General features: G+C 32.5%; 1 protein-coding gene across 1 annotated transcript in view; it reads right to left on the bottom strand.

Moving 5' to 3' along the window:
- Positions 1 to 1,511: 1,511 nt before the first annotated feature.
- Positions 1,512 to 21,502, bottom strand: part of LOC145674510 (uncharacterized) — a 118,729-nt gene continuing 98,738 nt past the window's right edge. Inside the window, exon 2 of the mRNA XM_081744666.1 lies at positions 1,512 to 21,113. Within this exon, the coding sequence (XP_081600792.1) occupies positions 19,618 to 21,113 (1,496 nt within the window). The 3' untranslated portion in view covers positions 1,512 to 19,617. The remainder of the gene's footprint in view (positions 21,114 to 21,502) is intronic.

Genomic DNA, 21,502 nt, shown 5'->3' on the forward strand with positions numbered 1-21,502 from the left:
GGGTTTTCTCGTTTTTTCCCGCTTTCGTTCCACCATTTCGTTCATTTCTTATAATCACCGCCTCCTTTAGCCTAACCGGAGAATACGTGGGACGTAAAACTCAAAGATTTCATTTCATTTAATTTTTCTCGAAAGCGTTGTTGTTTGTCATTCAGTTCTTTCCGTGTAGTTATTTAAGAACGTTTAGTGGTTTATGTTACTTATTTTCAGGGGTAACGAAACTTTGTGGTGACCCTGTAGTAACGTAATTCAATATAAACTTCATCAACAATCAATATATTACTGGAAGCTTGCTTAAATTTATTAAACATACATCTTTAAGATATTTAGAAAACATAAACCTTAGATTGTTATACGAAACTCATTTCTGTCCCAAATATAATATCAATTCATTCAATGATCTAAGTACAGAAAATAATTTAAGTCCAATGTACTTCTATTCATATTATTGTCTGCTTATACGAACAAAAATCTTTTAAGGTTTGTGATCTTGATTAGAGTAATTTTAACACCTTTAGTTTAATGAGAATTCTAACGCCGATATAGATTTTTATTATAATATTTTTAAGACGTGATGTTTTAATGTAACTTCCTTATGCATTTGATAAAAATTGAGTTTTGCATTACAAATTTATGTTGGGTACATGGCAAAAATTTTCCAAAATCAATAATCAAGTTTACTCTAGATAGTATTTTCTTACTGATGATGCCGGTATTTTGGTTTAAAATGTAAGCAATTAGATAATAAGATTTATATAATTAATTAATTAAATACAAATTGATTATTTGACTACTCTTACTAAAACCAGACAAAGCATCCTTATTCACCTCTATTCTTCGAACTGTTTATTTAATCTATGGATGTCATATGATAAATTATTCCTTTTACAATTTGAACACATTAAAAAATTATGAAATTGTGTTCTAAATGACTCAGTGTTCCATATTCGATATAGAACTCTGGTTCTTTGTAGTTGATATTTGCAAGGTGACAAATGTCTTTTCTTCACAGAATTCTTACAGAACGTAAAGAAAGGAAATACGTATATGCAATATTCACACACATTCGGAATTATTGATTTATTTACAAGTATGAACATGACACTAATGTCAAGTCACTGAAACACATGAGTTGTAATTCCGTCATTCAATTAACTTATATTCATTCTGTTTTTTTTTTTAAAAAAAAAAGTGTTCATCATACAGTTTTCACGTACGAATTATCACAATTAATTTTATATATGAATTGCTTCGTAAAATTTGAAAGGTATGTCTTTTCGTTGAATTCACATTTAACATACACCGTTATTATACATAGTTACTATTGATCTAGATATAAGACTAGAATTTGTAGTTAATATCACTAATTATCCTTTTAAATTTTCTCTGTAGATTATTTTCCTTTAAATAAGCCTTCAATTGTTTCAAGTCGTAGATATTTCATTTCCTAAAGTTAGGCTTCTTTGGTAAAATGTTTGGCTTTGTATTCAACGCTATATACAACAACTGAGTTTTTTTTAGAGCAAAAGTATCAAGTATTATTTAATATGCTCCTTTGTGATTTCAAAATTAATGTTTATATCATATAATCAAGCATAACAGTTTTTTTTCTTAATTATTGATTGACCACTGCCTCTAATTATTACATGAAATACAAATACATTACCCAATATTATGATGGTTTTATAATATTTAAAAAAAAATTCAAATTGCAAAAATAAATTAAATTTTGAAAATCTAACATATCGGAACTAAAGATAATATAAAAATGTATCACATATTGTCTCTGAAACTTGGAACAAAAGTAACAAACGCAGTATAAGAGGAAAAAAATGTTTTTGTCTTGAAATATTTCCCATTAATACGAATTACCACACAGTGATCGTCAATTAATATGTTTGATGAAACATGTACAATTTTATTTATGAATTTTTACATTTCTTTGGAAGTACAACTTTGTGTATTTTGCAATGGTAAACATCAACACATCCTTAGAAAATAGTTATACTTGATATATATATATTCAAATTGTAATAATGAAATATTGAACTTCCCACACATTAAGACTTTAAACAGTGTCTTTTTTTTTTTAAATATAAGTACACTCTGCAATCATACGATTATTTTTAAAACAAAACATTCTTTACCTACATTGTTTGTGACTAGCATTACTCTTTTTATTTACTATTAAAAAACTGTTTTTTATCCTTTTCTAAAGCTTTTCTTACTAAAGTATTAAATACTACTACGCGTCTTCAATACCCTTAAATTCTATTTTTAACTATGTATATATATGTATATAGGGAGTTATATATGTATAGATATATATATGTATATATTGCTCTAAATCTGGGCCCCTTTGCATAGAGGGATTTTTCTTTTATATTTTACAAGGAATTATCCTCAATTTGGGGCCCTTTCTACTTTTATTATTGCTTATGAATACCCGGCACTTTCCTGGGCTCTCGATTCTATAATTAATACTTACACTCAGCTTTTAGTAAAAGCATATATTGCTTCAAAATATTAACTTTACAAATATTACCTTTTTACAGCTAGGGAAGAACTCGTTTTTTTGGTTCGAAACTGTAGATTCGAACCAAGAAAATACTTAGCGAGTATTATTATATGTGATATCAGTTGCACTGAAACTCTATCGCCGAACTTACAATCATATATTAACATATTGTTCATCTGATTAACAAAAGTTTATGAAATGAGTAAATTAAAAAAAAAAATATATTTAGTAACAATTCGAAATTGCTTTTTAAAAAAGTACATTTTGCTTGCGAAAACAATTTAAAACATATGTGAAAAAATTGCAGGTGTTAAACAAACTACCATGTATTGTAGATCTAATTTTTGTGACAATTTTCTAAAAGTACAAAAAGTATGTCATAAGAACTTCCATACTTCATCATATCGCTCAAACATGTCACTATTTTAAAAGATTTTATATTAATATTACATTAATACAACATTCAGTTATATTTTAAAAATAGTAACGCATATTAACGTATTCCAATATATTAATATACATTACATACAAGTAATTTAAATTCTTTGAGTGCTAATGATACACAATGATAGTATTAATCACACAAAGTAATTATTACATTATATGTATGGTATATCTGTAATTTAATATTAAATGTACTAATTATTCATCAATTTTCGTAACAACAACAAAATTTTACACTACCAAAACAGTAACAAACAAACAAACATAAACAAATTCCATCGATTAGTGCTCAAGAAGCACTACGGTTCATCAGATAGTTTTTATTTGTATGAACTATGTGACGTGTGGTCACACATTGATTTCCTGTACAATCCTTTTGATGCTATAGATTTGTTGTGACAGTGAAATGATACCAAGTTTTGGAGTACTATTATTACTCAAAATTTAATGAACATTTGTAATGGACTATCGTAATCCTTATTTCGGCGACAGAGTTTAGGAAAAGGTTTCGTCGCAACTGATCTTACATATATTTATTTACATTATACAACATGCATTCTACAATGATAACAATGACAGTATTTAAGCGACTGAGAACAAAAAATACAACTAATATTGTCTCTTCTAGAAATGGACTGTTTTTTTTTTCTGATGCAAGGCTATTTCAAAGAATATAATTAATCCATTATTAACATCTTTGAATTCCTTGTAACTTCAAGAAGAGAACAATAAATAATATTTCTTCTAAGTTGATCCGACTTTTACAGAAATATGATTCGATGTAAAAATGCACGATTAAACTAATTTTATCAGAAGCAAATACATGCATATTTAAGATGATCAAAATATTACGTATGGGCATAGGCATATTCGTGTAGGAAAATTGAATAATGCAAGTTTTAATGAAATGTTAAATTTTTTGACTTAAATAATATGTTTTTACGTAATGTTTAGGTTTGGTATTGAAACAAAATACGTAGTTTTTGCATCTTCAGCTGAAGTTCGTAGAAAATACATACATAATTGACCAGGCTCAATGTGTAAATAATTAAGATTAGTAGCAATGAATATTATCAAGTTAAAAAAAATTGTTAAAAATTATAACAGCGTACTTATAAAGTTATTGCTGTTGTTATTGCTGCATTCGTTGTAATTAGTCAAGTTTTTAATTATTGCTGTTAATTGACAGCCGATCCTTTTAATTACTGATACCATCATGGTTAGATTGAGTGATTATTGCTAATTACTAAACAAGAAAATTCGTTGTTAATGAATAGATAATTAATAACCAAACTTTACATACTATGTTGTTGCTTTGTACTTTCAAAATTTTATAAAATCTTGTTACAAAATATTAACTCATTTACTGCTGCATAAATTGTGTAAATAATGTACTTTATATCAACTCTTGATTTTAGTAATTTGGTTAAATACGAAATAAATAAATTTACTTAACTATAATGAATACTATTTTAGAACAACACTATAATTAGACCAAACATAGTTTGCATTGCTTTAAGCTTTCTAATAATAAACTAATTATAAACGCGTGAGCAAATATTGCTTTGCTTTAAGCGATGTCTGATTGTAAAGTAATTATTACTTACATCTTTCAATATTAATTTTCTCTAAATATTATTGCTATATTTAATAAAGTAATGTTTCTTATGAACTTTCTTAATTTTCGTTGTTCATTGCTTGGTCATATATTGCTTTAATTTTAAAAATGTAATCAAAGAGTTTATTACCGAAACTTACTTGGTCATTTATTGCTTTAATTTCAAGAACGTAATCAAAGGGTTTATTACCTGAACTTGCTTGGTGATTTACTGCTTTAATTTCTAGAATGTAATCAAAGAGTTTATTACCGAAACTGGCGTGGTCACTTATTGCTTTAATTTCTAAATTGTAATCAAAGAGTTTATTACCGAAACTTGCGTAGTCATTTATTGCTTTAATTTCTAGAATGTAATCAAAGAGTTTACTGTCGAAACTTGCTTGGTCATTTATTGTTTTAATTTCTAGAATGTAATAAAAGAGTGTATTACCGACATTTGCTTGATCATTATTGCTTTCATTTCGTGAACAAAATGAATGAGTGTATTACCGAAACTTGCTAGGTCCATTTTCGAGATTAAAAAAAAAAAATAAACTTAGCGTCAGGATGTGTTCGTGCTGAGCAAGTTTTCTGGTGCTTCATTTACAATTCAGCTTCATAAAATGAGTCAAACTGAGTTTTGAGATACAAAACAGTTCTATTTAGGCTACATTGCATTCAGTACTAATTCACGCACTGACAGCGACAATTAATGCAACGTGCTTTGGAATCTTTTTATTTGCATAAATGTTGATCTACAATATAATTATTTAATAGGCATTTCATAATATATATTTTGTTACGTAATATATTTGTTTTTCTAAACGTAACGCAAATGTGTTCTGTAATTCACTGTGTAAAACATAAAACTTGGTTTCGAATAAGTACCTTTCTTAAGTTTAGTTTTCAAAATTACCAAATTTAGAGTTTCATTTTTTTGTTGTGAGCAATTTGTTTACGTTAATTTGGATATTTTGCACAAAATAAAAACAACATTACTTTAATAAATCCATGAACTTGGAAAGAAATGAATGTTGTGACTTAAAACGTTATTTGTTTCGGAGAATTAAATTAACTCTGATGTAAGTCATAGCATGAAATTGTGCAGAGAGAAAGAGATATGCAAATATACAAGTAGTGGCTCATTAAGGCATCCTTAAGTAGAGAAACAGAGGAAGACAAAACAAATTAATAGAGAGAGAATGAGAGAAAGAAAGAAAGAACAGAAAGATACACATAAAATGAACAGAGGTTGACACATGAAGATATACATACATGGAAGGACAGAGATAAACTAATAGAGACAGAATGATAGATAGAAAGAAATATAGCAGAAATGAATGTGAAGAGATAGACACATGAAAGTATACATACATGGAGGGATAGAGACAAATAAAGGATACAGAGTGATAGAAAGGAAGAAAGAGAAGGGAAAGATAGAAATATAAAGAGATGCAGATTGGCAAATGAAAGTATGCACACATGAAGGGACAGAGATAAACTAATAGAGACAGAATGATAGATAGAAAGAAATAGAATAGAAAAGAACGTGAAGAGATAGACACATGAAGGTATACATACATGGAGGGGTAGAGACAAATTAAGGAGACAGGGTGATAGAAAGGAAGAGAGAGAATAGAAAAGAACGTGAAGAGATAGACACATGAAGGTATACATACATGGAGGGATAGAGACAAATTAAGGAGACAGGGTGATAGAAAGGAAGAAAGAGAAGGGAAAGATAGAAATATTAAGAGATAGAGATTGACACATGAAGGTATACATACATGAAGAGACAGAGATAAATTAATAGAGGTAGAATGATAGAAAGAAAGAGAAAAGAAAGACAGAAATATAAATAGATAGAGATTGAGACATGAATATATATACATGGAGAGATAGAGCAAAATTAATGAAGACAGAATATTGGAAAGAAAGAGAAAAAATATAGAAATATAGAGACAGAGATTGGCACATGAAGGTATACACAGATGGAGGGACAGATATAAACTAATAGAGACAGAGTGATAGATGGAAAGAATATGACAGAAAGATAGAAATATAAAGAAAAAAGATTTACACATTAAAATATACATACATGGAGGGTTAGAGACAAATTAATGGAGACAGAACATTAGAAAGAAAGAAAGAGAACAGAAAGATACAAGTATAAAGAGACAGAGATTGATACATGAAGAATACAAGCATAGAGAGACAGAGATAAACGAATAGATACAGGGTGATAGAAAGAACGAGAACAGAATGATAGAAACATGAAGAGACAAAGACCGGTACATGAAGCTATACGTACAGGGAAGGACAGAGATAAACTTTTAGAGACAGAAGGATAGAAAAAGAAAGAAAGAGAACAGAAAAATAGAATATAAAGAAATAGAGATGACAGATGAAGGTATTCATACATGGAGGGAAATAGATAAACTAATAGAGACAGGATAGATACAGGTTGATAGAAAAAAGAAAGAAAGAAAGAGAACAGAAAGATAGAAATATGAAGAGATAGAGATCAATACATGAAGGTATACACATACGAAAAGACAGAGATAAAGTAATAGAGACAGAATGATAGAGAATAAGAAAGAGAACAGGACGATAGAACTACAAAGAAACAGAGGTTGACACATGAAAGTATACATACAAGAAGGCACAGGAATAAACTAATAGAGAAAGAATAATAGAAACAAAGATAACAGAAAGATAGAAATATTGAGAGATAGAGATTGAGACACCAATGCATACATGCATGGAGGGACAGAGATAAAGTAATAGAGACAGAGGGACAGATAGAAAGAAGGAGAACAAGATAATTATATGAAGAGATAAAAATTGACGCATGAAGGCACGCATACGTGGAGGAACAGAGATAAACGAATAGAGGCAGGGTGTTAGAAAGAAATAGAACAGAAAGATAGAAATATGAAGAAATAAAGATTTATACATGAAGGTATACATACATAGAGAGAAAACTAACAGAGACAGAATGATAGAAAGAAAGAAAGAAAAAAAGAGAAGAAATATAGATTTGTACAATAGAAAAACAGATTACGTAAAAGTTTGAAATATAAATTTAACCAATCTGCACTTAAAAATAATATCAGAGATTACACTTTTAATATGCAGGAAAAATTCCTTCAAGCTGCTCTTATCTAATGATGAATTGTATACGTACAAATATGAATAAACTGGAAATGAAACAAAGGAGGAAAGAGAGAAAGAAGGTGAGCATGAAAATAAAATGAATATAAAACTTTTAGCAGAAACAAGTTAAGAAAACCAGTCATCTAAGCAAGCAGCAGGTAATTATAAAATATATCCGAATTAAGATTCCAACAAACAAATTCATTTAAAGAGCCAAAATTGTAGACTCATATAACATAAATAAAAGTGTGGAGAAGAAAGAAAAGAGAAAAATATAGCAAAAGGGAAGAAGAAGAACTGGAAAATAGAGACAGAAAGAAGATGGAAATGAAGGAAAATAGTTTTTAAGTTTTACACCGTTCCTATAGTAACTTACAGGCTAGAAAAAAAATGTTCCATTTCTTGTAGACCAACATTCGTTATCTTTCAAGCATTTTTACTGTTTCTAATATTTCAAAACTTTGGTTTGAACATAACAGAAATATAATAAACATTAACCATACGTCTGGTAAATATACTAACACTTGATCAAATTCAATAAATAAATAAATAAATAAATAAATAAATGTAAAATATATCAAAATATTATCCTCTTAAGAAAGTATCATAATTGCAGTTGAACAGGTTGATATAGTTACTAAAACTTGGAATGTTACTTCTAACCTTTGGTCAGTCTTAGCAGCTACACATAAGTAGATATTATACAAGCAAGGAACGTTTAACACAAACACATATAGATAACTAGCTATTTATATACATACACTATAAAAATGACTTGAGACCCAGGAATGTATGCCTTTTGACTAGATAAACTCTTTGTTCCTTGTCAGTTCTTTAGGACGTCTGGAAGAAAATAAATTTATTGACACATTCAACTTACACCTCACCCATCTCCTACAAGCTTAGAGAGAAATATTTTCGTGGAATATTTCGCCTGTAAGCTTGGAGGTCTCACCAATGTCTCAAATTACCGGCCTGATTCTGTGTGATTACCACAATCTGGAAACCACGTACATAAGTTTATTTTTTTTTTTAGTTCAAAAAGAGAAATATATGACTTTTATTAGCTTGCTAATTTTCAATATTATTAGCAGAGATGTTATGCAGCCAAGAAAACTAAGTTATAAGATTAATTGGGTAGGGACTCAAAATATTCGTCCGAAGAAAATTAATTTGATCATATTGATACTATTAGAGCTTGACAAATCCCGTATTACTACAGTCTCTTCCTTTAATTGTGAAATGTGAATATTCGCACGACATATTACAACACTAGTAATTATATCATCCAACGTTCAGCATTAAAGCATTAGTATTGCTCACATTGTGAACTGCATCTGAAGTAACTGAGATACATTTGTATTATGATTTCTGTATAACCCTTCTACTTAAGGGTACCTACAACAAGATATTACTAAGTTTACAAAATAATAACTTGAGTTTTGAGCGTTTTATGACCTTTTGCAACTGCAAGGTCAAAAAGCACAGGATTTGCTATTAATGTGGACTTTGAACTATGACTGGGAGTTGGTAGATCCACATACAATTATGGAAGGTCAAACTTGATGATATAATTCATTCCTCCCTTTCCTGAGAGCTATGTTGCACTATTACATCACCGATTTTGTCTGCATAATAGTATTAGTGAAATTTTTAAAGGAAAGAAAAATGTACAGGCTGTGTTTTTTGCTGTTATATTTAGCTTACAATGATGCATTTACTCCGAAATAAATAAATAAATAAATAAATAAATAAATAAATAAATAAATAAAGGGTAGGATGCGATCGATGACATGTGGACTAAGCAAATGGGATAAAGGCATTGACGCAAATTTGCAGTGTGGTAAAGGGTTGTGGCTAAGCAGATGCACTACAGCACGATAAGTGAACAAGTCAAATGATGTATGCCATTCGCCTTCAACAAGATAGACAACATGTGACAACATCACAACTCTCTCATTTGCAAATAGCGTTTAAAGGGAACTTTGAGCTGCGCCTTCAAAACAGAATAAACGCTGTCTCGTAGCATAAGAGAGTATTCTTAAAGACTTTAACAAAAAAAATTAAAGTTGTTCCCCGTTTTGGATAGGTCATCGAATGGTCAAGGGCTAGGCGGATACAAATCTCCGCATTGGACTATATTTCGATGTATTTAGGAAGTGAAATAGACAGCATTATACTTCAACCATTTTTACATTCCAGGTTTCTTAAGGTACTCATTTTACAGAGGCTGGGTTACCTCCTAAACAACATTGGAAAATGGATAGAAGAAGAATATAATTCCAGTTCCACCTGGGACCATATCGCACGTGTTCAGTCGGTAGGTAGATTATCTTATCTATTGCATCTGTACATCTTTTGACAGAGTTTTCCCTGTTGTGTAGGTAACCCACATTGTTATAAGTTACGAAGTGTTGCCTAATCTGTTAGGGGCGGTTGCTAAACATAACTCCTTATCACTCGAACTTCTAGGGAAGTCTTACTACCACAGCATTTTTTTTTTCAGATAAATTATATCTGTGTCGACTTTGGTTGAAATTGCCTCACCAGAGATTTGCTGGAAAATGCATATATTTTATATAGAGTGATGGTTTTATCAATATTATACAATTTACGGTATTGTCGAAGTTAGAAAAAAACAACAACATAATTTTAAATTTGAAGAAAGTGTACAATATAGGTACCGAAAATGTTATATAACTGAAGTACTCAGGTCTAGGTTCCTTGAAAGAGGGGACCGATATCTCAACCAACTGACTTTAGTAAACACTTCACTTCTTTTCGTAGGGATCCTTGTGGTCATATAAAAGACAAAGAAAAGGGGGGAAGAAATCGAAGCCCTCTGAGAAGAAATGAAAATATTGTTAAAATAACATCGTAGAGAGAAAAGGCCTTCACGATCCTTTACTTTCAAATATTCTTTCTTCATTTTTTCAATATCGTTCCTCTTTGCTGGTTGCAGAAGATTCAAAATATTTTCATTTTCCATGTTTCTAAAATACTTTCCCATTTTATAGACTTTACACAGAACACATTGGAGAACGCGTTTTCTAAAACAGGACTTAGCTTCTTTTTATTCCTTTAAGTTAATTGTTCGTTCTTAAAATTAGATAGTATATCGATTTTTTTTAAATGATTCAGATTTCAGTTAATCTAGTTTCTTTTGGATATTAACTTCAATATTTTGTTTAAAACGATAATCTCGTGTTTATTTATATTATTCATAATATTTGATTTAGATTTTGGTCAATATTAATCTTGCATATAGCGCTCCTATTTGTAGCATATGTGGTAAGAAATTACATTTGTAATGGGAGATTACTCTGCATTTGCTACTTTTAATATAAGTCGACCTAAAACCTAAATTAAGGATGTAAAGGGATAATTAATAATTATTTTAATCTTCATGCTGCGATTTTTATAATTCCGTTTATTGATCTTTTTCTCCATATATCGTTAATCACGTTCGTAAGATAAATCTAGATTGATAGGTCTTGAGAGAAGTCACTCAAACCTTTATAGCTACAAAGGTTTGAAAAGCCACATCAGCCAATCAGTCTTTCCTTAGCTTGCAGAAATAAAATGATAATTCTGAGAGATATGACTTCCCTCAGAAGCTGCCAGTGTTACTAATATTTTGAATATATAACAAATAATGATTATATATTTGGTGGACACAGAAACTGATTAGAAAGGTAAAAATGCTTATTCATGTCAATGGTACTAAATAATGCGCAACTTTCTTAAATGGGAAGTAGTAATGGTTAGACAGAGAGTCAGATAGATAGATAGATATGACGGTTACAATAGATGTAAATAAAAAAATAACAAATGTCTTGGTATGAATAGATAAGACAATCTGTAATATACGTTCCTCAAACTATCTGATACGTACAATATTGTGCTGAGAAAGTTACGGTAAGATGGTGGGACATTTAGGAGGGACTAGCAATGGGAAGGACATGAACACAGTGAGAAATAGCTAAGTCTATGATACCATACTTCTAGACAAACACAATATATGTATTTTGTTCAAGATGGGCAAAGGATTGAAGCGAAACAGAGATTATGATGGAAAAGCATAGACATATTATTCACAAACAACTATGACAAGATTGTACAGACAAATAAACACACAGATAATCACATAAGGATAGAAAAGCGACAGAGAAAAAGAAGAAAGACAGAAAAGAGAGAAGATAAAGAAAAAAGAAAACGAAAAAAATAGAGAGAAAGAGAAAAGAAAATTGAAAGAAAGAAATAAGATAATAAAGTGAGACGTTGGATAAAAGTAAAGGAAACAAATTCAATTATTATCAGTGCATACTATTTCTTTCCAACTGGCCTATATATGACGTAGGAGCATAGATTTATTTTTGTAGAAACGGCATTGAGAATAAATAGAAGAAGGGAGGGTAGGACATGAGGTAAAGAGATGAATTAAACACACGTTGACAGTCGACGAATAATCATAGGCACACGGATAGCTTATCAGCTAAACTATTGACAACACCATCGATGTTCTTCTAGCTTGTCCCCACTGGTTTTTATTAACTCATGTTCCCTGTCTGCTCCTTGTTCTATCCGTGTGTATAACTGAGAATGAGACCCGCAAATTGCTGTCACATAACAGCCAGTTGGAAATTCAGGTGCCTACTAACAAGCAAAAATGTGCACCCACTCCATTCGCATTCTTCGGTCAAAACTTGAGTATAGAGAGACCCATTTGGGAAAACATTCTGATGACAACATTGAATTATGCATTTTCCCCTTACGTCTAAGAAATCTGATTTGAGTTGATCTGTTTAGCCAGTCTAAGAACGTGTATGAATATGATAAATCTGCTTCTGATTATACACAGGAAAGAAACGAACACTAAATGGGTAAGCAAACCAGATTTGATAACAGTGTGAAAAAAAAGAGAGTAGATAAAAGAAAATGATTGGCAAATGTATTACAGTATCCCAAAGACAGCATTCTAGAAGACACATAAGTCAAGGACGGGTTTTTAAGAGAAACACAAGTGATATTTCCCAGATATACGCAGGACAAGGAAGGAATACTATCACGTTACACATAACCAGAACATAGAATTACTTGTCAAGAAGAACACAAGAAGACAGACATATTTGTCAAGAAATGCACAAGAACGCAGGCTTATTTGTCAAGAAATACACAAATACTCAAGCTTATTTGTCAAGAAACACACAAGAACGCAGGCTATTTGTCAAGAAACACACAAGAATGCAGGCTTATTTGTCAAAAATCACACAAGAACACAAGCTTATATGTCAAGAAATGCACAAGAACACAGGCTTATTTGCAAAGAAACACACAAGAACACAGAATTATTTGTCAAGAAACACACAAGAACACAGTCTTATTTGTCAAGTAATACACAACACTCACAAACATGTAACATTGAAAACAAACACAAAAAGTTTGAACAAACACACGTTTTCAAGACTAATACTCATCAAGTTTGAAATACGAACATGCATTTTGGACTAAGAACAGAATTGACGAGGGGCTTAAGTGTAAATAAAGGTTAATATATGGAAAAGTGAAATATTAGATTAGGTATTGCATGAATAAATATAGCTAACTATCTGTATATTTTGTGTGACTATATATAGCATTACAAAAAAGTCTGGACTGATAGCCGCATCTTCGTCCATGTTGCATATTCTAGGATATTTTAAGATTTCATGTGGTTTAGCTCCAATGTTAAACTATAGGCTGTAAAGATTAAATTGAAATGCTACTTGAATCCCAAACCAACGGCTATATGTTATGATATTTTGGACCAAGTAAAAATTTGTATACTGTTATATATTCATTTTCTATGGCATATCATTTAGGTGTACGTTTCTCATATCTACGAAATTTCCATTGTCATGAATTAATTTAATAACATTGCATAAATAAAAATATTACGTAACTGATTTACATAAACAAGAATATTAATATATTTAATTTCATCAAATAGGGTAAAGAGCATAAACATTCCAAACCTACTATTTGATTTAGAAGATGTTTAGGTATCAATTAACTCCTGAAGCATTCAGTTAGATGGTGGGTGAATGAACATGCATACAATCTAAAAAGTTTACCGATGGTTGTATACGCGTAATACTCAGACTGTTTCATATAATGATCATTTTGACTAAAATACGGAATAAAATCGATGGAGTGTGAGCTAGGTGAAGGAAATGAAGGTTGAGACGTGGCAACAAGGCAGCTTTTTTCATTTGCAAACAGTGTTTAAAGAGAACAAGAAGCGCCGCCTTCAAAACTCCATAAACGCTGCCCCTTAGCATAAGTAACGTGTCACTTGATATACAGTATACCGACGGTTATGTACGCGTAATACCCAGATTGCTTCATATAATGATCATTTTACTAAAATGCGGGATAAAATCGATGGAGTGTGGCCTAGATGAATGAAACGAAGGTTGAGACTTGGCAACGCAGCAGCTATCTCATTTGTAAACAGTGCTTAAAGAGAACAAGAAGCGCCGCCTTCAAAACGCCATAAACACTGTCCCTTAGCATAACTAACGTGTCTCTCAAATATACAGTATAGGCTATAAAAATGAAGGTGAAATACTGGTAGGCCAAAGGAGAGGGATAATTAACAAAAGTGAATGATTGAATAATTAGATTGTGTGTTCCTCTCTCCCACCGGGAACCAAACCCCAGACCACGTTGCAGACTATGAAGTTAGCCTTGTACGTAACTCCACATGTATGGATACATCTCCATGTCCTAGTACCATACCCGAGATTTCTCACGTGAATTTTATTCATGTTATCAATTTTTTTTTTATTGAATTAAGAATCTCCAGCATAGACAAGCTATCAATTTAGTAAGCACTTTTTTTTTAGCCAACAAGAAAAATCCTGTATTTTAATTCACAGTAATCAAAAGCAATTAGAATGTTAAACCCATTGCAAATTTGTATCCAAGCTCACAATTTCATTAAATAATTCATTTGAACTTAAAAGTCAAGGGAAACATTTTGTATTATCTTAACAAAACGATAGTCATTTCGCTAGCTCACCATTTCATTTTACTTACTATAACGAAATATCACATCTAACAGCGAAGTTAAAAGTTTCTTGTATTCAGATGTCAATTAAAGGAATATTCATATATCTCCCTTATTGTAAACAATAACCAAACATTTAACCCGTTGTGTATAGTATCTGACCGCTTAACACTTACTTTCTTCATACTTTTTACAAGCTAGTGAGGTGTAAGTTGCATTTTTCGGAAGCATGTAACAAACACTGCACATTAAAATAACGTTGTATCAACAATGTCCATATAAAGTCCTATGATATGAACTGACAATTTTGGAACACTCACTTTAAAAAAAATCGTTTGTATTTACACATTGTAATGTAAAATATTGCACTATATCCCTAATCTAGAGTCTAAGCATCTAATAAATATCTCTACCTACAAGTGTTTAGGTATGTACAAATCTATATACGTATGTCTACAGTATATATGTATAATAATTATAATAATAGTAATAATAATAATTTTGCAAAAATATTGCATAGTCAATCAAGTTTCGCGTTATCTTCTCCAAAATCTTTTTTTTTAAATTCTCTTTGTGTCTTATATATAATTGTTACCAATGGAACAATAACAACTAACCTATACTGAGATCATATTTGCTCACCCTAAATTTCTACATTGGAATGTTATGAAGTGGAGTGTATTATATATATATTTATATGCGTGTGTATTTATGCAGGCGAATTTTGCGCCCTCACTTTTATATTTCTTTGGATTTCCTATAAATGTCTCTATTCTACTTTCTCGCGCTAACAATATCTCAAAATAAGTTATAATGCTAAAATGTATCGTAGGAAAGTACTGTACATAGTTTATCTTTTAGTGTGACGTGCACAAATTTCTGCGCATTCTAACATAATGCTCATGTTTAAAGTTCGTAAAATATATTGTAACGCGTTTCTTCAGGGTTTGTTTGGGAAGTAGTAGGACTGTCTTCTTCCTTCCAAAATTTGGTGAAGGAGGGGGATGTTACTGCCCTGGTTGGGTGGTGGTGGGTCTTAGCTACCAGCACACCAGTTATCTCCAAGCCTTCACGGATCGAGTTTAATGTGAACCATTTCAAGATGCCTTGTAATCTCCACAAAGGAGTGGTTCACAGAGAGTTTGTCTCGCCTGGCCTGGTCAGACTGTGAATACTGCATTCTGCGTGGAAGTATATAAAAGACTTAGAAAACAAGTCGATAGCATCCGTCCAGCAATCACTGGATCATGGAAACTTCATCATGACAATGCGCCGAGCCACACTGCTCTTACTAGCATGGGCTTCCTGACCAAACATGGCATCACACAGCTCTTCCAGCCACCCTATATCCCAAATGTAGCTCGTTCAGACTTCTTCCTCTTCCCCCGACAGAAAATGATCATGAAAGGAGGGGACCACGGCTCAGTCCAGGCCATTCAAGAGGCTGTAACGAGAGAGCTGAAGTGCATTCCAGTTTCTGCGTTCCAGATAGCCTTCAGTGATTAGAAGAGTAGGTGGAAACGCTGTGCTGATGCAGAAGGGGTATATTTTGAAAACTATTAATTCGATTTGTCAAAATTGTGAATAAATTGCTTGAAAGAAATCAGTCCTACTACTTTTCGGACAAACCTTGTATTAAAGGATTTGTTAACTAACTAAGCATGTGTGTAGTTTTGAGTAGAGTTAGGCTTATTAAAATTATTTTTTTTATCTAGGTATAAAAACCTTATAAAAGTAATATCACTAATGTTCAGAACTATCACAGAAAAAAAACTGAAATAAAATGTTATATTTAACTTAGAATGTGAGTGCATATACTTTAAATATTAAATTATATAAAACCCGTAACAAAAATACAGAGTATCAGAGGAAAATAAGACTTGTACAAATTAAAGAGAAACATACGTATAATATGATAGCTTCCCGTGTTGCAGGCAATAATCAGCTACAGCTCACACTCAAGACTTGTTAAATTGGACTCGTTAATTAATAAATATATATTTCTCCATTCGTGAGATGTAGCTAAAATGTAGCAGATAATAGTATAATTTCAGAAAATAATATATTTGGATTATAAGACTCTATGATGATGCCGAAATATAGCATAATTACAGTTTAAAAGAACAACATAGTATATTGTTCATGTGCCTCTTACATGAAAGGTAAACAGAATCCTAGTAACCCTAATTGCTCGCAAATTATTTGCGTGTTTAAATTGCTCAGAAGAGTCCAAAATAATGTCAAGAAATGAGAATTTGAAGTATGAAGGGGGACCCATAAGAAACCGGATTGAAAGCACGCGGTTGTTTCTAGGTGTAGTACAGAGTTCTCCCGCTAGATGGGTCTAGTAGAGACATTTCCAAATCAGTTGTCCAAGCGGCGTCTATGAAGGAGTTAACGTTTGATCGTGGTGTTTATTTTCGCAATTGTTCTCCTTTGCTGTCTGCAAAATCGTTACGCAAATTTAAAGGAACAAAGAGTGTGTTTGAAATTTTGCTTCCTGCTTGAGACATTGGCAACGGAAACTTACCAAATGCTTCAGAACCCTTTAAAGAAGAATGCTATGAGCCGCACACAAGTTTTTGAGTGGTTTGGGGCGCTTTAAGCATGGTGAGCTGAATGTTGGTGATCATGATCGTTCTGGGTGCCCTGCATCATCTCAAAAGATGAAAACATTAAAACAATCTCCCAAAAATTCAACGAGTATCCTCGTTTTACGACTGACTAAATTTTAGAACAGCCAGCAGTAAGTTAGAGCTGGTGCCACTGGAGTTTGACAGGATTTGAAAATGAGATGTCCTCATCTGTTCATACTCAGCCTTGTCTGTGAACTCCAATTTGGGCTCTCATTCCTTACCCTCCATATTAGCCATACCTAGCTCCGGGTATTTTTTTTGTGTTCCCGATAATGAAATAAAATCTAAAAGGAAAGCGTCTTGATGATGTGGAGGCTGCAGACAGAGCTTCGCAGAGAGCACTGGACGATATCAAAGTTGAAGATTTCCAGAGAAGCTTCAAGCAGCGAAAAAGAAGGCTCTGTAAATGCATAGTATCTAAGGGAGAGCTCTCTGAAGGAGCCTCAAAGGATTTTGAAGAATACTTAATAAATTCATCGTTTAGAACAAATATCCGGTTTCTTTTGGGTCATCCCTCGTATAGTATGTTCTCTTGTGGGAAGAAAATTATAATTATCAAAAATGCACACATCACAATAAAAGTTAATTATTAACAAATTCTAAGCTATTTGATATTTTCTTAATTATCATCATATAAATTAATAATAATGTTAATAATATATTAAATTTTCGTACTGCTAAAAAAGCAATTCTTGGAATGTGTACGCAAAACTATCACTAGATGTATGTATATATATATATTTGCACTTGTGCATCCTATCTCATCTACTGACTAGCTCTTTTTCACTAAAGTACAAACTATAATATATTTAAATCATACACATTTACATATATACTTGTTGTATATAATGTATCTATATGTATATTTATTCACTATTTATATATTCGTTGTTTGCGAAACACTTTGCACCAGTTTGCAAAACTGTTGAACATAATTAGTAAAACTCAACGGTACATTTGGTAACATGTTACATGTTATCGAGGGAATTAGCTATGATGTGAAAACCTTGTTATGTAGCGGACAGTGCCACATAATGCTTGTCACTCGTACATGAATTCAATGACTTTTTTTTTTGACAGTTTTTTTTCTTTTCATTCTTCTTCAAGTATACGACAAGATATTTGAAATGAAGTTACAACAATGATGAACTCATTTATATCATGAATTTCAACATGTATTATTATTTTTTTCTAAGAATTCTTACCAAGTTTCCATCATCATATTGAACTTTTTTCAATAAACTTCTAGGATTTTTCTCCGCATAGATAGAATTGTATTAAACATGGCTTAAAAGTATTCAAACAAGCAAATTCACAATATAACCAAATATTGTGTAATAGCTAAATTATCATGTACTGCTGACACTTGAAGAAAAAAACTGTTTCCAAATTTGTAATGACATTGGATTTGATAGTTTGCTAAAGAACGACAATTAAAAATTAATTAATCATTTTTCATTAAAAATGTAAAAAAATGTAGATTAAATGTGTGCTCAGAACATTAACATTCATACTTTATTTTAAAACTTGAAATATGTAGTATTAATGTTTTGTCATTTTGTTAGTTCGGTTTGATAAAAAAAAAATACTATTATTTTACTTATATTGGTAATAAATGACTAGTAATTTTATAATGATGTCTGGGCGATTACCTAGTGCATTACTTCACAAGACTCAAATTCAACTCTTAGAAAGAATAATAATACGATTGATTAAAGTATTTGGAGGTATTAATAAATCTCCTTGATGACCTCTCTCACACATGAAATGGTAAAATAATAAAACCTCATTGTCCTCACGAAAATTAGTGTGACAAACTATCTTTCTTATATATAATGTGAAAATATAGTTTCTGTCCTTTTCTTTAATATAATTATTTTTTTTTAAATCCTACTACACGAATGCAAATGCTGGATTTTGTACACTTAAGCTTCACTGAGGGCGGTGGTTGTACTAAAGGAAGTTGTAAGAATCAACACTTCTTACCTCAAAGGTTTGCGGTTACATTGGCGATCTATAATCTAGCATTTCTATATCTATCGGGAATATACTTTGAGTAATTCAAGGCTTCGATTTTTAAAAATGTCAATTATTAATCAGAATATTTGTTTCCTTTCAAATAATTCCTTCCAAATTAGTATATTGAGCAGTGCAAATGGCATTCAAGTTTAAAAGTGCATGTGTTATGTGATTAAAAGGCATACCTACTGACAGTTTACAGTTCGTTGTGTACAATATATGAATCACACGTGCTGATGTTGTCTTCCGGATGATATATGGCACTATTCGTAACTTGCGATGATGGAGACGATGATGGACATGGCAGACCAGGTGACATAGAGTTTTCGATGTCCACTGAACATTCAACAATACATGTTTGAGAACCCACTAGTGGGGGTGGAGGGATACTTGGAGGATGAGGAGCACCATCTTTGAAACAGGCCGATTCGTAATGCTTGTTTAGGTAAGACTTGAGAGCAAACGATTTGTTGCATCGCTTACAGCGAAAATTCTTAGCAGCAGAGTGCGTTTGCATGTGCGCGCGCAAATTGGAACGGTCAGCAAATGCTTTGCCACAGTGCGCGCATCCGTATGGTTTCTCTCCCGTATGGGAACGTAGATGACCTTGAAGTAACCAAGGTCGTGAGAACGCTTTCCCACATATAGCACACTTATGGCTAAGGTTGTGTGTCAAAATATGCATTGCCAACGCTGGCATACTCACATACGCCTTCCCACATGTTGGACATTTTTTAGCCGACTGAGAGTCCAAACTTCGATGTGTTTGTTTGTGACGTGACAAATTCGATGACGTTGCATATTTTTTACCGCATTCCGGACATGTATATCGTGGTTTGTCCGTTTCTGTGGGTTCACCGGTGGGAATTTTTCTTTTCGAGCGTCCATCACTCACAAAGAAAGCTTCGTACGTATACGCGACTGTCTTCCCGTTATTGATGTGAAAAACTGCTGGCGTTGGCTGCGATTGCTGCGGTTGCTGGGTGCATTCTGTTTGTGGTAAATGATGGAAATGCGATGGCGATTGTGACTGAAGTTCTTGAACAGGTTCTGGTGGAGGATGGACTGTTGTGAGGGTGTTGTAACCCATTGAAGTAGAGGCACTAAGATCCAAAATTGCGTGCGCCGCACTCAAGTCTTTTTGGTGTTGTGTGGTAGTATCAACGACGGACTCGGCTATTCTTCTTTGCGGGTCACTGAGCGGTACAGCGGGCGGATCATCTAAAGAATATGGCCTGTAAATGTCCTTCTTCTTGGGCGGCAAAGAAAGGGCGGCACCGGTGCTTGTAAAACACATAGATAACGATTTTCTTGGGGGAGTTGAAGTAGTGGTTGTGGTACTTGATGTGGCTGATTGCTGGGTAGCATGTTCGTTGACGGATTGATGGTGCTGCTGCGGCAAGTGGATTCCTTGATGCTGTTGAGGAGGAGGTGCTTGGGCTGTCATGGACGTAAGCTGTAAAAGATGGTGATGAGGATGATGATCTTCTCCCCATCGTCTCCCTAGTTCTTCGTATCTCTGTTGAGTGGGTAGCGTTTCTACTGTGGGTTGAGGAGAACTGGAAGCATTTGGAAAGGCTGATGGTGGATACCTTGTGGCCTGAAACCCTGGTGTGTCATTTTTCTCAGGATCCTGATGAACCCGTGGAAGATAGGCGGTAAGTTGAAATGAGGATAAGTCCTGGACGTACCCTGAAAAGATAAAAGGAAATTCTTTTCTTAGAATTACTCTTACAGAAAGTGCATGCAGAACATTTCATAAATAGAATTTCAGAGTCCTAATTATTCTCCACAGCAAACGATCTACAAGAAACTTCATTTTCTCTATATAAATATAGAGTGGCTTAACACAGAGAAAATACGTATTATACCAAAGCCCAATTAATCTATTATAAATGAACGTTAATATATGTCTCAGTTGAATCATGTTGCCAATAAACACAGCACAATCACTTAATAGGAGTATTTATGTGTCATGTGCACTCTTTATAAACAACTCTTCATGGAACCAAACAACAAATCCATCAATGGCGGATCTAGCCGGGGGCCAGGGGGCTAGCCTCCCAGTTTCTTGAGTGGCA

This window comes from Thermobia domestica, chromosome 17 (assembly GCF_964235325.1).
Source record: "Thermobia domestica chromosome 17, izTheDome1.hap1.1, whole genome shotgun sequence".
Lineage (NCBI taxonomy): Eukaryota > Metazoa > Arthropoda > Insecta > Zygentoma > Lepismatidae > Thermobia > Thermobia domestica.